General features: G+C 31.7%; 1 protein-coding gene across 2 annotated transcripts in view; it reads left to right on the forward strand.

The window, feature by feature from the left end:
• Positions 1 to 17,175, forward strand: part of LOC129234651 (neuropathy target esterase sws-like) — a 124,245-nt gene that overhangs the window by 37,805 nt on the left and 69,265 nt on the right. For both annotated transcript variants that reach the window (XM_054868691.1, XM_054868690.1), the window contains exons 11-17: positions 4,937 to 5,019; positions 5,122 to 5,427; positions 6,324 to 6,457; positions 10,451 to 10,582; positions 11,852 to 11,975; positions 12,141 to 12,190; positions 12,304 to 12,367. In XM_054868691.1, coding sequence (XP_054724666.1) covers positions 4,937 to 5,019; positions 5,122 to 5,427; positions 6,324 to 6,457; positions 10,451 to 10,582; positions 11,852 to 11,975; positions 12,141 to 12,190; positions 12,304 to 12,367 — 893 coding nt within the window. The remainder of the gene's footprint in view (positions 1 to 4,936; positions 5,020 to 5,121; positions 5,428 to 6,323; positions 6,458 to 10,450; positions 10,583 to 11,851; positions 11,976 to 12,140; positions 12,191 to 12,303; positions 12,368 to 17,175) is intronic.

The raw sequence follows: 17,175 nt of genomic DNA on the forward strand, positions 1-17,175 counted from the left end.
GCAAATTACCGGTAGCATTTAAGCTCCCGGCACTTTGCTTCATTCTCTTCTCTTTCAATTTCAACCCAAGTCAGACTTGGTTGTTTCTTTCGGCAGCTCAGTTGAGTCTGTCCGTTTTTGCCGATAGTTTCGGCTTACTGCTCTTGATATGAATATCATAGCTCAGTATGTTTAACGTTTCATACTTTGACTTAGAATGTTAAATTCAGAAGTCATTTACAGTATTATGAGCTACTTAATGTAAAGAGCGTATTCTCAATATTTCCTTTAACATGTCATTGTATATATCATAGCCATAATAAATAAGTTACTTTTTAAATTTGGCTCTTCATGATGTTGCACAAGATAAATGTTTTTTCAAGAAGTATCATACGTCCTGGTTGAGCTTCCACTTAAAGTTAATAAGCTGAGCACTTTTAAAAGCTCACCGTTTAACAGTTCTAGTACACGCTCATCGTCTGTTGTAATCTCTTGACATGCCAACTGGTACTCAACAGATTTCTCTAGCAACTTGAAGGGCCTTAGTTTACCTTTCCGGAAAAAAGCTGGGGTGTAATCACATCCTGTTATTGCGTGGAAACATGGTAGAGCTTTTGATAAGGAAATACCAAGAGCTTGATATAACTCATTGACGTTTATTAGACGTTCATGGTTTCCTACTCCCCATTGAATCCAAAGCTTTAAAGGTGCATTCAGGTGATCCATATTGCCTAGAAGTATAATAAGAATATCAGAGTCTGAGCAACGTACAAGAACTTAAGAGTCAAAATTTATCTGGCAAATATGGTATATGATACGAGTATCAGCTTCTTCGTGTTCTTCACATGATAATGATTCTTCAACGATTCTAATAACTTGATTATTTACAACCTGATACGAGTAACACTTATCAAAACTCAGGTAAATAGTTTTATTCCCAATAAAAGGAAACATGTCATCATTTGCCCAATGATCAATAAAAAACCTTACAAGAGCTTCCTTGAACTGCGAGTTTCTGAGTTCACCAGCAAAATGATGAGGCCGAATTTGACTAGGTTTGATGAAAACTGTACTGGTTAATTCACTGCGACGTAAACGCTCACAATCTTTTATGGAAGGTTTGAAGTACTGATCAAAAACAATGTCAATGCGAGATGATTTAAACTGTGAAATCATTTTGAGGAATTTTTTCGATATGCCATCGAAAGTTTGTGGTATTTCTTTCATAAGGTGTAACATGAAGAATCCGTCCAAAATACTGATATCAAAACATAACAATTGCTGATTGACACTGCTAACTTTCTTTTCGAATACTTTGACTAATTGTGCTTTATCCGTTTTACAAATACTACCATCGGCATGGCACATCGATGTTGGTACTGGTGTAAGTGGAAATCCTAATACTTTTTCAATATCAACCTTGTTGTTCATAGATATCCCCAACATTCTACCGAATAGATCTCTTTGCATTCTTAGCTCAACAATTTTGTTACCAAGAGTTAGTTTTTTCTTCTTTGTAGCACAAGCAAAATTAAGCAAAATTGATTTTTTTTATTGGTTTGTCAAATCTCTCCTGATCTTCAGCGCATTCATTTATAAACTGCTTTCGCAAATCGTCACCCTTTTTTTTCAATATTCAGCAAAAAGTCAGCTGTATTTTCAGGAGCGGGTTTCGCAGTAGCAATATTGTACAAACTATTTTTGTCCAAATTTTGATCAAATGAATTGTTATTTTTCTGAAAGATTTCTATAAAATCGGTGATTTGTTTGTTGTAAATTTTGATTCTATTAGGTTGTAAATTGGCAGACACGTCTTGTAATTGCCTCAATCCACAAACATCGAGAACGTGAGAAATTAAAGCAGCTCTAATGCTGTGACTCTTTGACCAGCGCTGACGGGCAGCTATGGAATTGGTAAAATGTGCAATACCGCTAAGACGTCTAGCCGCTTCGGTATTTATAGTCTGCTCCAGTGTAAGGTGAATTGGTATCCTTGAGAATGGTTTGTCGGTTCTTTTTATTCCAAAACATCCGTTTGTGAAATCATCTTTGAGTCCTGGATGTGTTTCATCAACATTATTCAAACTGTCTAAATATTTAACACACCATCGAGCATAATTCGGTTGATTTACAATGAAAAACAAATTTGTTATTTTTGGAATTACATACTTAAACATTTCGAAATCACCCATTCGCATACTTCTTGATAGGGTAATGTAATAGTTTACAAGCTGGATGTAAATCATATAGAATTGAGCAGTTTTCCCATGTTTACCTTGTCTTGTTTCTGCTACGAATTTTTCATAAGCAGATATTAGTCTCGATAATACATTATTTGATAATTCTATCGTCGTAGATGTACAAGTAACTTTAACCTCCTGGTAATGTAAGAGATCGTCAGAAACTTGCTCTTTCATAAAATAGTATTCCATTTTGTCCATCTTTAAAAATGTATCAAAATGCAACATTTGCAAGCCAAGAGCCATCAACGGATGCAGACGTTTGCAACGATTAAAATGCTTTCCTTCAACTATCCCATTTACTGAGCCAGGAGCAATAATATGGCTCTCAATCATCATATGCGATAGACCACATTCATTAATAAAAACGCCTATAGCTTTAAATAAAATAATTTAATAAGAATGCATATAGCTAACGCTTCGATTCTTGTCTTAAAAGCATTTTTTCAAGCACTTCACTATAGAATGGTATAAATTAACCAATTTAGAGACATTTCAAATCAATTTTCGGCTACTGTGAGGGAAAAAAATCAAATTTCGAGTCGTGTTTGTTGTTTTCTACGCATACCTGCCATTTAAAAATAAGAAGCAGAATATTAGGGAATAAATACACAAAAAATTAAAGGCAAATGACTTTATAGCATCATTACAATGCAAAAATAATAAAAAAACCACATATGATAATTTTAATTATGAATTTATTCGAAAATATTTCAGTGTACGATGACTTTAGTGGCGTATCTTTTCTCTGTCTCTTCGTTTTTTGACAAATTTCAAAAATAAAATCTGGCTATATTTTGAAAAAAACTACTGGGTTTTATTCAGAATGGCATAGTAATGGTGTGAAAAAAAATTGGACTTCATATTCGAATTCAGTTTTGCGTTATTTTGGTTTCACTACAAAATTTCAAGGTGTACAAACACTTTTGGGAGCCACTGTATATTCCGATACTTCGCCATCAAGGATGCAAAGGATTTGTAACATCGTGTGTGGTATCCATCAGAAGTATTTAGTTGTTGGGGTAACTTTATATTACTATATTTCAAGCTGAATGTAACACGAACACTCAAAACTTCTTCACATTTTTTCAATTTTCCTTCGTCAAATGCTATTATTTTTTCATTTATTCCATAGCAAAATACACATTTCATTTTATTTGCCATTATTCTGTCATAATTTTCACGATAATTTTGAATACATTTTTAAAAATAATATTTAAGAATAATCATATTGATAAGAAAATTTACAGCAACATTTTCGTCAAAGACGCGTAAGAAAAACAAAGTTTACACACCAGCAAAACATTTCCACTGTTCTATCTAATTTCTGTTTTCGCTGATATTACAAAGAAAATAAGAAAAAGCAGACGATATTTAAGTTAAATAACGCAAAGACACATAAACATTGCAGACGATAGTTTAATTAAATAAAACAAAGAAGTATAAGCATTTCAGACTATTATCGTATGCAATGTTCTTTTTTCTTTGCATTATTTAATTTAAATATCGTTTGTAATGTTTGATAAATATTAAATGTTCAAATGTAAAACACGGCAGACGAGGAAGGGAAAAAAGGAGTCAGAAAAGAGTCTTCAAAAGATCTTGAGCAAGCAATTCACTATTATAGACCTTTACAAATATATATATATATATATATATATGTATTTTTAAAAAAATAAAAAAAAAAGCTTTAACTGAAGATTTAAATTACAATTTTGTAATTTTTATCTCAGCTCTATGATTGCGCCACCACAATCGTTATTATCTTCCTGTTTCAGTAAGTGATCAACAAGAATTACATCACAGTGCGCAAATTGAAAATGGATGTGGTTCTCTGCGCGGCACGCTCGCAAAATGAAAAATACTTAACTTTTTACATAAATTTTAACAAAAAATAGGCAACATGTGTGTGAATTCAACAAGCAATTCTTAATTTTAAAGCGAGGTGACTAATTTGACCTAAAACTTGGGCACCACGCTAGGAATACTTCTTTCATTTGGTCTCAGCTTATCGGTCTGTCTGTCGAGTACGCAACCGAATTCATGTCTGTCAAATTAATTTTGTACTTATTCATATGTAGGTAAAATAATATTAAAATGACAGACATACTAAAATAGTTTTTTTTTTAATTATTTTTTTCGTAAAAAATATCATCTGGCATGATATTGGCAACAGCAAAAATGTCTGGCAATATTAAATTCGTGTTTCGAAAAGTGTTTAGAATTCCCTGAAAAAGAAAAGATTCTTACTAAAATGATTTCAAAATCCATATTTTTACCTCTAAAGATGTGATGCGCAGTAATAAACGCAGCGTTTAACGGCCGCCAGACAGCATGCACGCTGTTCGATACGTCACAGGGAAAAATATATAGAGAAATCAGCTTTCCTAAAATTCTATCTCGAAAACGTTGCTAGCTCTTAGACTAGAAGTTCTTATGTGCTAAACCAATATCATAGAAATTCCACTAAAATAACTAATATTTTAAATAAAGTCTTTTCCTGTTTTGAAGAGAAAGTTTCAAGGTAGTTTTGCTCGCTTCTCTTGTATTTGGCATTTAATTTCATAATATAAAATTTGTATTTCCTCTGAAGCTGGTTGAGCATCTTAAGTAAACTTACATCAACAGGGGGAAAGGTTGCCCACATTTTTTGCTGCAATCAGAATGTATAGAGTTTTTTCTTTTATTGTTTGACATTTTTTTTCATTTATTCATAGAAGCAGATGCTGCTTTTTATCCAAAAGAAATGAATTCAACAAGTGAAGATTTACAAAATAGTGGCAACCTGTATAGTGCAAATGTAAGTGCTATTGCTCTAAACAAGGATACATAGTTCTGGTAACTATTTGATACTTTTCTTATGGTTATTTATTTATTTATTTATTTATTTTTCTGTATCCAGGCATCTGCCTATGAGTCTGACATTTCCGAAAGTAAGAAAAATAGAAAAAGGAAGGCCAGCTTTTATTTCCCACCTGAGCAAGGATTGATACAAACTGAAGAAGATCTGCAAATGCTTGCTGTGAAAGGTTTTGTGCAGCAACTGGGTCTGGATGATGATACTTATGTAAAAGATTATGTTACGGTAAAAGAACTCTCAGCCAATACGTACATAATTAGGGAGGAGGCAGTTGAAGATGTTGCTCTCTTGTATGTTATTGCTGGTTCCCTCAATGTTTCTCAAAAGACTGTGGATAAAAAAGAAGAGGTAAGTCCTTTTTTTTTTTTAAATCACCAATATATGATTTTTGTTCTGCTTTGTTCAATGATCACTGTCCATTGTTCAGTTGTATGATATTTTGTAGGAAAATAATTTGAATTCCTATAAAACCAAAGCTATTATTCAATGAATAATATTTCAATCTTACGACTTTCTGTATTTTAATCTCATAAGCAATAAAAATGTATAAAATTTCTGTAAACTCTCCCCCTCCCCCCCCCCTTTTTTTTTCTTTTTTCAAAAAAAAGCTTGAAGACTTTTTAAACAGAAAAACATAAATATAATTATGTTTTAAGAACTGAAAAATTTGAATTTTGAATTTATTAATGTTTTGTTGTTAGGTTACAATTACCTAATTTAATAATAATGTTATTTTGTGGAACAACCATCTCATCAATAATGGCTGATCCCATAGCATTTGTTCTTCTCAACAACTTTGAACATAAATTCTTCAACTTGTTAAACTTCTTCTGAAACGCTATACTTTTAATATTTTTGGAACTTTGTAAAATTATTCTTAAACATTGTGAATAAAAACTGACAAAAAAAGGTATTTTCGTTGCTAATCCACTAGAATATTTTTCCCTTAAAATCTTAAGGTTTGCATCCTTCAAGAATTTGAGGAAACAATCTGTACAATGAACTCCGGATTGTCCTCCGTCTTTCACACTTTCAAAAGGAATTTTCTTTTGGCAATAACTAGCTGAATCTAGGTAAAAAATGCACCAATTTTAACGAAACACATGCGAAATATATTTGTAGCCATTCCTGCTTCTTTCTTGCTTTTCCCTTACAATGACATCAAACCTTCCATCAACTTTCCTTTAATATATAATATTTTCTATACAATATTTTATTAATTATCCTTCTCTTTTTTCCTGCAGAGTTATTTATTTGTTGTCCACAGTGGAGAAATCATGGGGGCTTTAGCTGTTCTTAGTGGTGAACCTTCATTGTTTACTGTTCGTACGAGGCATTTTTCACAAGTTGGAATTCTAAGCAAGAAAAATACATATGAGTAAGCATTTGTAATGTTACAACCATACATAATTTTTGTTATGTATTTTTTTTCGGTTAAATGTTATGCGTGTGGTTATTTTAAAAGTATGTTAAACATGTTTTTTTGTTCTATAAAATGATTCCCTTTTTAAAGAAACAGGAAAATTTCTATTTGTTGAGCTGTATTAGTTTTTGGATAGTGAGATTACATGTTACATTAAAATTCTTTTTGAAAAACAATGAAAGAAAAGCTAAACTTTTTTTATTTACTTTATATATATTATGTCCAGAAAATTGGAAACTTAAATTCTTTTCTTTTGTCATTAAAATTATATTTATGTCCAGGAAATTGTGTAGTTAAAAATTCTTATTGTTCTACTTCTATTTATGACAAAAGAAGAGAAATTAATCTTGGGTAATATTAACTGGAAAAGGTTCAGGGGACCTTTCCCCGTTCATTTCTCAAAATTGAAACTTTTAAAAATGCAATTATTATCTCTGATTATGTTGAGAAGTGGGGGGTTAAGGAAAAGACCCCCCCCCCCTCAAAATTGCTCAAACTTGTTGCTCTGACATCGCAATTTTAGACGATCTTTGATGATGTGGGGAGGAGTGATTCGAAGGCTCTCCCTCCAATGTTTTCGAAATTGATCGAAGAACTTAAAACGAAGTTCAAGAAGATCTTCAACGATGTTGGTGAGAGAGGGACACTCCCCTCGAAAAATTTCGAAGTTGGCTTTTGAAGCGCAATTTTTGGAGGATCTTTGGTAATGTTAGTGGGCGGAAAAAATCGGGGACCACCTCGGTATTTCCCGAAATTGAAATTCCAGAAACACAGTTGTAGATGATCTTCAATAATAATCAGGCAGTTTGGGTGTGCTCCCCCGGAAAATCTTTTGAAATTGATGCTCGAAAATAGAAATTTTAGGCAATCTTTGATGAAATTAAGTTGAGGGGCGGTTCGGGGATTCCCAGAAAACTTTGCCCATTAAGGTCCTAAAAACGAAATTTTAGACAATCATTAATGGTGAAAGGGTGTGTTTCTCATGGATGTAAGTTGGGCGTTTCTCGGGGAATTGAGTAGGAGCGCTATCCTTGAAGCTTTTCCGAATTGATGTCCTAAATATGTAAACAGGGCCGGATTTAGGGCAGACGTGGCTACTGCTCCGGGGCCTCCACAACAAAGGGGCCCCCAGAATAAAATTTTTACAAAATATCCTAACTTTCACGGGTCGAAAATATCAGTTATATATATATATATATCAAAATATTCCAATGTACATCAAAGTATCGGATATTTTGGAAAATATGATGATTTTTTCAAACCCTGATTAGGATCTTCCATTCCTTCGTTGCCCCTGGGCCTCCACACTTCGAAATTCGGCCCTGTATGTAAACCTCATTTCTGATGCTGATAGTAGAAAGGATAGGGTTTGGGGACTCTCTCCCGCCATTCTTTCAAAATCGAAGTTTCAAAAATGCTCTTTTAGACTGCTTTTCGCAATGTAAAGTGAAGGAATAAAATTCAAGGACTCCTTTCTTTGCTACGTCCCTATATTCTTTTTTGTTTTAATTACTGATGAAAATATTGTGGTTTTCCCTTCCCGAGTTTTTGTTTTTCAAAACCATTTGAGTGTATTTTGGTTATAAATGATGAAATTTTCAATTTCCAGCCTGATATTTTTATTTGTTTGAAATACGAGCTTTGTGGTCTCAGTAAAAGTACTTTTAACATTTTAGACTGTTGTGATTCCTTTTAGTGATACAGGAATGGCTCTCACCAAGAATGCAACTTGAAGAGAGACCGTAATGTGTCAAAAATATGAGTTTGAAGTTGATTACTTAAATGATTTTTTCGAATAAAATTAGTTACAATAGAGCTAGAAGAAATAAATAGACACTCACTAATCCTCCCCTCCTAGAAGAATTTTGCGTGCATGGCGCATCTCCTGGGTCTGTTTAACACTTAGTCTACATTGTATTGATGTTACCGGGAGTGGGACTTTCCGCATCAAACAATCCCTCGTTTTCGAAAAGGGGTGCAGACTCCTTCCAGAAATATTACAAAAGATAACACTAAACCAGCGTTTTTAAAGTAAAAAGTTCAAAAACTTTCTGGGGGAGCTTCTCCCCTTGTCTTGCGCATTCAAGATCATCTTAAATTTTGACTTCAATTTCCTAAATGTTCCAAGTGAGAGTCGCCAAAAACTCCTCCTCTAACATTATAAAAGATCAGCTAAAATAGCATTTCTAGAGCTCAAATTTCAAAAAGTTTCCAGAGACTTTGAATCTCTCCTCTCTCTAACATCACCTGAAATCGTCTAAAATTATACGTTTCTCGAACTATAATTTCGAAAATTAAACAGAGAAAACCCTTTTAGCCTCCTCCTCCGTCTAAAATAGTCGAAGGTAATCCACTATTGCATTTTTAGAAATTCTGTTTCAAAATTTATTTGAGGGGGAGACCCCTCCCAAGACCTAACATTATCAAAAATAGTATGAAACTGCATTTTTACTACTACAATTTCAACACTTTTCTAATGGAGAAATCCTTGGATCCTCCTACTTCTGCGTCAATATTTTATTAGCAATTAGGTTCTAATATTTGATAATGAATTGCTAATGTTATGTTTAATAATGAATTTCTATGAAACGGTATGGGGGGAGGCTGCTATCTTTTAAGTTCACCAGAGACGCTATAGACCCCATAGATTCGTCGCTGAGCACCTTTGATTTTCACACGAGCATCTTTATTTTTCTTTCATGAAAAACATATGATGTTCCTCAATATTGTTACTAAGTGTTAAAATGTTTTGAGCTTCATTCGTGTAAAAAGAGGGTAAAAATTCATTTGAAGAGTGTCAGAAAGAGCTCCCCCATTCAAATTTAGAAACTGACTTGATTTCGTGAAGCATTAGTTCTTCCTCCCTGCAGTACCGTTTCATGAAACGTTTTTTTAAAAACTATCATAGCATAAATGAAATGCATACAAAGAAATGATAAAAGCTTGGTGTATGATGTAGAAGCTGGTTAGAAGAAGCTTCTTTGCCAGTCAGCCACAACAAAACATGGTGCTCTGGACATTTTACCTCGGTTTATTTTTTTCCAGCTAATGGGGGTATCGCGATACCCCTGGTGACCCGTGTGCGCACGCCTCTGAGTATTTATTATCAACATCAGTCCTGCACTCAGAATATAGGGCTGTAGTGAATTCAGGGATAAGTGATAATGAAAGTAAACAAAGAGAGTTGCTGTTTGGCTGCAACATTTGCCACTTTCAGGAGCAACTCATTGGATTTGCAATTCTTTTTAGGAACATTTGGCTCATCTGATATGTGCTGTTTTCACATCCCATTATTAATCAGGCAACAGCATCGCCAAGTGTCACATTGCTACTTCCACTATTAGTTCTGGCTGAATTCAGTATTGATCTATAGTTGACTAACAGCAAACATCCACATGTTGGTGAAAGTGTTTTGTTTGTGTATGTGTGTGAAATATGAGTTTGAAGTTGATTACTTAAATGATTTTTTCGAATAAAGTTAGTTATGTTGTGTATGTGTATTTTACAATGTAGTTTTTTCTGCTTGGACTACTTGGACTGCTGTCTGCAGGCATATGTCTAAAATGGAGAACGTTTTTTCAGCTGATGTCCTCAACTCAGACTATCTGCGGCAATGTGTTAAACTTAGAAATGTAACTTTTGTTTTGTGACTTAAGGCCATTTTTAAATTTAAAGAAAAATGATCAAGCTCTTGTACATGAGGTGTTTCAACAAAATTATCTAGATTTTAGAGATGAGATTAATTTAACATGTACAGGCAAGAATTTGCTGTGCTGAAAAAGCATTGAATTGACAACTAATTAAGAAGACTGTTAATAAGCGTATTACAGTAAAAAATGAAAGTATTTGCTTTACTTATCATTTACTTTATGTGTTTTGATTTATAGCCATGCATGTGTAAAAATTTCAGCTATTTTTAAATTAAATTTACCTTTCCCTAATTTTTAGGATACTTCGTCAAAAACCCTTAGCTGTCTTGCATCTTGCTCAAAGTGTCATCAAGCGACTATCTCCTTTTGTTAGGCAGATTGATTTTGCTTTAGATTGGATAAATGTAGAATCTGGTAGAGCAATTTACAGGTACTTTTGAAATTCTGTAACGGTTATTCTTACAAAGTTTTATTTTTCATTACCAATACAAAAAATTGTTTCACTATGTAAAGTCACATTTTCAGTGATAATACTAAAAACATACTTTCAAGTGTTTTATGCACTAGGTGATCAGGGACCTTGCTTTAAGTGTACTTCTACTTGAAAAAATAATTTCTTGTGGTCTTAAAACATGATCATGTTGGTAGTTATTGATATTGACTTATTCAAACCTTCTTTAAATGCCATCCTAAAATTACTTTATTTTAAAAAGTTCATTTATTTTAACATCTTTGTTTTCGACTTGGATGTTTTGAAAATACAATCTTTTGGCTTCTCCTGTGGTAAACATATTTTTTTTTCATTATTTATTTATCTTTTTAAAATACAAATAAGTAAATTCTATAATTACTTCAAGAAACTAATCATATCAATGCTACTTTTTTGCAACTTTTTAAATTTCTCTACTTTTTTGAAAATTTTTGGCCACTTTTGCATATTTTTCCTGTGAAAACCATGAATACATCTGTTCTAAACTAAAAGTTTTATAACAGGTCTTTTTTGTATTTATTAATTTTTTTTTAAATTTGACAATTTTATTGATAGTTGCATATTTCCCCCCCAAAAATAAAAATTATTGGTTTTAAATACCAACATCTAGCTTATTCAAAACAAAGAATGCGACTAGCAATGTGAAAAATATTATTTCAAAAAATCTTGCTGATAAGTAAAAAAACTTTCCATGTTATGAAATCTCACAAATGAAAACATTTTAAAAAGTAATTTTTCAGAAAATGCATTAAAAGATTTCCCTTTTTTAATACTGATGTTTTAGACATTTTTTGAGGCTAAAAATTTATCTATGTTAGTAGTTTATACATTCTTTGACTATGCTTGTTAATATGTTTGCTTTTTTAAGCTTTTCTTTTTTCCTGATCTTTGATGTCTTAATGATCTTTAAATTCAACTACTATTGTACTTAATTGGCTATAACTTAATTTCTAATTGTTGTAGAAACGAAGATAAAACATTTTTGGAAACCTAAAAATCTGTTCTTTTAAAAAGGCCAAATAAAATAAACTATATATATTTTTTTAAAATGTCATTTTAGGGGAGGCACACCCCTTAAAAAGTACAAAACTATAGAAATTATATTTTCTTTTTTTTTTTTTTCCTTTTTTTTTCCTTTTTTTTTTTTTTTTTTGTCCTGAAAAATTTGAAAGTTACGATTATTTTAAAATGAAATTGTTTCTTTTTCAGGCAGGATGATGTTTCAGACAGCACGTATATACTTTTAAGCGGTCGCTTGAGATCTGTTCTCAGTCGACCAGATGGTAAAAAAGAGCTTGTTGGGGAGTATGGCAGAGGCGATCTAGTTGGTATTGTAAGTTACATTTTATTAGTCTTAAATTGCATGAAATTTAAGTGAAAGTCTTCATTATTTTGATGTAAATTATATTGTAAAACAAAACTCCTTTTAGTTCAAATGAAAATTTATAAATGAACCAATGTAAAAAAAAATTGTTTTAATCGAAAATTTTCATTTTAGGTGGAAGTTCTAACACTAACTAGAAGATCTACCACTGTAATGGCTGTCAGGTAAAAAAAAAAAAAAAAAAAAAATCAAAATATTTGCTGGCTTAGTATTTAATCAGTGTATGAAATTTGTCTTCTCTTATTTCAGTATTTAAAACTATGTGTTTACTTTATAGAAACTCTGAACTTGCTAAACTTCCTGAAGGTCTCTTAAATGCCATTAAAATTAAATACCCAGAAGTAAGCAATTATTCAAGAGTGAAAATATTACATCATTTGCATTATAAGTAATAATTATCAATACACATGTGCAAAAATTAAATCTAGGTAATTTACTTTTGTTTTGGTGTGCTTAGTGTGCAGAACTTGAAACAAAAGAATGCTCATCTATGGCTTTAGACACTTGAAAGGGACTAATGTTAATATAAATAACTGTTTTAATGCAGTTTAATTTATATTTTTCTTAAATTACTATTGGGGATCATACCTGTAAGAATATCAAATGGTAATGTGTATTGATATTAATTATTTATGAATCATTATTGTTATTTTATGTGTACAGTTACCCCTTGTCACATTACGCCTTGTTATATTGCTCATTTGGATGTACGTATTTCTCAGGAAAAGTAGTTTCATCTTTTTTATTTATTTATTTCTTTTTAAATAAATGAACAAAACTGGCATTTCACATTTATCTAAACTTGCTGCAATTTAAGTGTCAACTTTAGATTCATTTTTCATCAAAGGACAATAGAAATCTTTTAAATTAATATTTCTCTTAAAATTACAATTCTTAACTTGAATTCAATAAAATTTTATGAACCGATTCTTTGGACGACAAAAATTATTTTCTAGGCTTATTGATCATGATTCAAATACAACTGTGGTTGAGATTTTGCACGAATATCTCTCGCATTTTCGGAATTCATCACTTGTGGAAATAATAACAATGTCTGTTTTATGTATGAAGTATAACATTTTTAACCCCCGACACACAAAGGAAAGGGGTTATAAGTTTGGCGTGTCTGTGTATCTGTGTGCAGCACTCTAGGGCCTAAACAGATGGACCAATATTGAAAAAAAAAAAAAAAAATTGTTTGAAAGGAGAGTTGATAGAGAGTGTTCTTAGATATGTTGCATCTTTGGATGACATTAAATTAACAAAGATACTAGCCTGCGTGCCCGGCGTTGCACGGGCTACTTAAAAAATGAAAGAGCTGTTCAATTGATGTTTTTGTATTATTCTGACATCAGTTTCTAAAGCGCTAAGGAGTAAATAATTACGCGTAATGCAAGGTTTGTAAAACACCAGTAGAGCATATTTTTGGCAAAAACCTCTTTAACGTTAATCATATTTATCAATAATACAAGTTATCAGTATTTTCAATTAGCACAAAAGATGAAAATATATGCATTCTCAACTATAATATGTGCTCTCTTTAAACTGAATTAAATCTGATAGAATATATCTGAAATATTTATGTACAATTACAATCAGTTTTTTACATAAAATGACACACACTTTTTTGTTGATTACGGAAACTAAAGCACCAAGACTTATTAAATACCAATAAGCATTAATTTAATATCAAGCCATCAGATTCCAATTAAGCTTTAGTTAAAATCCTTAAAAACAATCTTTTTTGTTCAACTCTGTTTCACTTAAAGAAATCCAAACAATCTTAATTTAACGTGTTCTTTTAACGATACAAACTGTATTGCAAAAATCGAAACAGGAAGGAAAAAGAGATTTATTACTATTCGAAAACTCACCCATGTGACGGAAAAAAGTCCAGCAAAATAAACATAGTTAGTCGCACATCCTAAATGTACCCAAATATGAGGCCGGTGAATGATAAACTTACACTTCAATCAATAAACATTACTAAAGAAACATTTTTCATATGCTGAAAAGAGTTAAGAACGTTGAATGTGAAAAAATAAGAAAGGACAGACGATAAATGTCCGAATAGAGCAACCAATTTTAAACTAATTAAAAATGAAATTCTAGATGGAAACGTTGTTTTAAGATTTGGACAGCAGCCAAAAAAAATCTCTTTTGACACAATTATTAGAATTTTATTTGCTCACCCATATGCAAAATGGCAACAGGAAAGAAATAAAAATTCCTGAATAGCGTTATGTTAATTAACGTTTTAATTAATATCTCTGCTAATTAAAGTCGTACAATTATGAGATTGGTCCTATTGTTTTCTTTGGAAAATTTCGAATTGATCGGTATCTTGTTTGACTCCCGATTCGCAGTGGTTCTCGAGAAGATCGATCTTCAGACAGACAGACAGACGGACGCGAACAGATTTTAATATTATAGTGGATTAATTAAAAACCTCTAAAAGATTTTTCACAATTTTTGCAGTGAAAATATCGTTAAAAAATTTAAATTGAATACCAAAATAAAGAGATTTTTTTCCTGCGTCTGATAGAATTTGTTTGGAACTTTCATGCTTCATAGAATTCGAATTATGATGTTTTTTTTAAAGCAGTAAGCCTTTATTCACGCGATTGATAACCGAATTCATTGTTGGCCGACAAATAAAATGAATCGATGATTTAAAATTTTTATCTGTTGCCAGTTTCTGTTTAATCTGTATATATAAAGTAGCTTGTCCTGACTGACAATCAATGCACAGCCAAACCTACTGAGGCTAGAAAGCTGAAATTTGGAACATAAGGTCATTTTATGACGTAAGCGCGTGCTAAGAAAGGATTTTTCGCAAATTTCGATTTTGAGGGGGTGAAACGGTATGGGGAATGTTCTGCACTCATCTGCAAAATTCTCAAGAATGAGCTCGAGTTCAGGGTCGAACCAGGTATTAAAATATACAAAATTTTACGAGGGTTACGAATATTTCAGCAAAATCCATGTAGGATGCTAATTAACGGAGATATTAATTAAAAACTCAGTTTTATGTCCACTTGCACATACGTCTATGCTAACAGGGGCCAATCCAGGATTTTTTTCTCGCTACCTATTTTTGTGAAAGTATTGCATCATTTTATTTTTGTGAAAGTTTTTTTTATCAGCATTGTTTTTGTGAAATTTTAGACGCATCCTAATTTTTGTAAAAGAAGTAGTGGAACAAGTGAAATTTTAGTTTGAAAAGTGTAAATGTCATCTAGTATTATTTTTAACAGGTTTTTTTTTTTGGGGGGGGGGAGCTAAAAACCTTAGAAGTAAGAAAAATACCATCGTAGTTTCAGCTTAAGAATCTATGTACTGTGTACAATATAGGAAATTATGAGAAAAACGGTTCCTCAAAACAGATTTTAAAGATTGTGATAATATTGCATAAATACATTTTGGTGAAAAACAGCTAAAAATTAGTTAAAATACTAAAAAAAGGTTTCTATTTAAGCGATTGTTCATGTAAACCTGCTTATAATTTTATTTTATGAGTATATTTTGTTTTAAACAGAGAAACAAAGTTTATATTTTAAAATGCGAATTTTTGTGAAATTTTCGGTGTTTTTGTAAAGCTACTGATTTTAGTACTTGATTTTTGTGAAAGTACCGATTTCAAAACAAGATTTTTGTGAAGGTACCGAAAAACGGTAGCAAAATCAGCCTGTATTGGGCCCTGGCTAAAAACGGTTCGATTTTTTCGGTTTTTGTATTGTTGGAAAGCCCGTAAAAAATAATCATTTCGAAAGTATCCGCAAGAACTAAAGCCACGGACATCGAAAAATGAATACAAAAAAAGTTATAAGCATTTGAAATAAAAATTAATTTATTTCAAAAAGAAATTTCTTCCTCCATTTTTTGCGCAAGATTAATTTTAGCTTGAAGAAAAGCTGAACAATAAGTATTATTTGTTGCCATTTCTTGCTTGAGTATCAAGAAGTAAAATTCCTTGCAATTGGTTTTTAATGCATTGGGGCTTTGTCTGTAGCAGGGCATTTAAAATATATTCCGTTTTGATTAAGTTTTCACAAATCGATGTTTTCATGTACGATTTTAATGGATGTGTAGTCTTTAAAAAAAAATCTGACTCTTACTGGTTTTGTTAACGTTATTTTTAAGGGTGAATGGTATATTTTGTTTTAATGGCAATACTGAGGAATATTTCTCTTATTTGAAAGATTTTTTTTATGCTCGTAGACCCATTCTGATGAATATTTTCGAAACTATTGCAGACGAGGATTTAAAAGAGCCGTTGACTCTCTTTGAAAACTGTTACCTTTATTATATCAGAGACAGTTTTTTTTTTTGGTTATAGGTACTTTACGGCACATTATTTTGGCGATTGTTTTTGTTTAGCTTATTTTGTTAGCATGTTTAATTATATCTACGTAAAAACTATTTGGTGAAACCATGCATTGTTTTGTCACTGTGCTTTTTTTTTTTTTTGAACAAAGAACAAGAATTGAAACGAAACTAATGAAATGTAATTTTCCAAATAATTAAACCAAACCATTTAAAGTAAAATTCCCCCAAATGAAAATTCCCAGTAATTCACCAAATAAACTTTAAATGATCCATTAACATGTAAAATTATTTGCTAAATGAATAAATCGAGTCATAAATAAATGCGAACGTTCCATTAAAATAGAAATTAGAAAAGACGGAGCAGACATGACGACAATGTAAGCATATTTTTAAAAAAAAAATTTCATTTTACTGGGTACGGGATACAAGATTTCCTTTTCGTAGTAGATGTACTGAGTTTTTTAATTACGTTGTTTTTCTGCTGGGTAATTTTTGTTTGAACATTTTCATTAAAAACATTGGATCGCTAATTGGTCGGAGTTCGCTTCGCTCGCTAATTAGGTGGGTTACTTGGCGGTCGCTTGGCGAGTTTGGCGATGAGCAATAGAATTGCGGGATTATTTTTACAATTTAAAAGCTACTGTTAATGTAATTTTGATATATATTTTGTTTATTTGGCGAAATATTAAAATTGAAAATAATTGTTTTCAGCTATTTAAAGGCTGTTTACGCATTTTAGTAAAATAAATTGATTATTTTACATCAGAGGGGGGAGGGAAGATTCCTTTTAATCAAGGGACTTTTTTTCTTTGATCATGTT

Source organism: Uloborus diversus, chromosome 1, assembly GCF_026930045.1.
Source record: "Uloborus diversus isolate 005 chromosome 1, Udiv.v.3.1, whole genome shotgun sequence".
NCBI lineage: Eukaryota > Metazoa > Arthropoda > Arachnida > Araneae > Uloboridae > Uloborus > Uloborus diversus.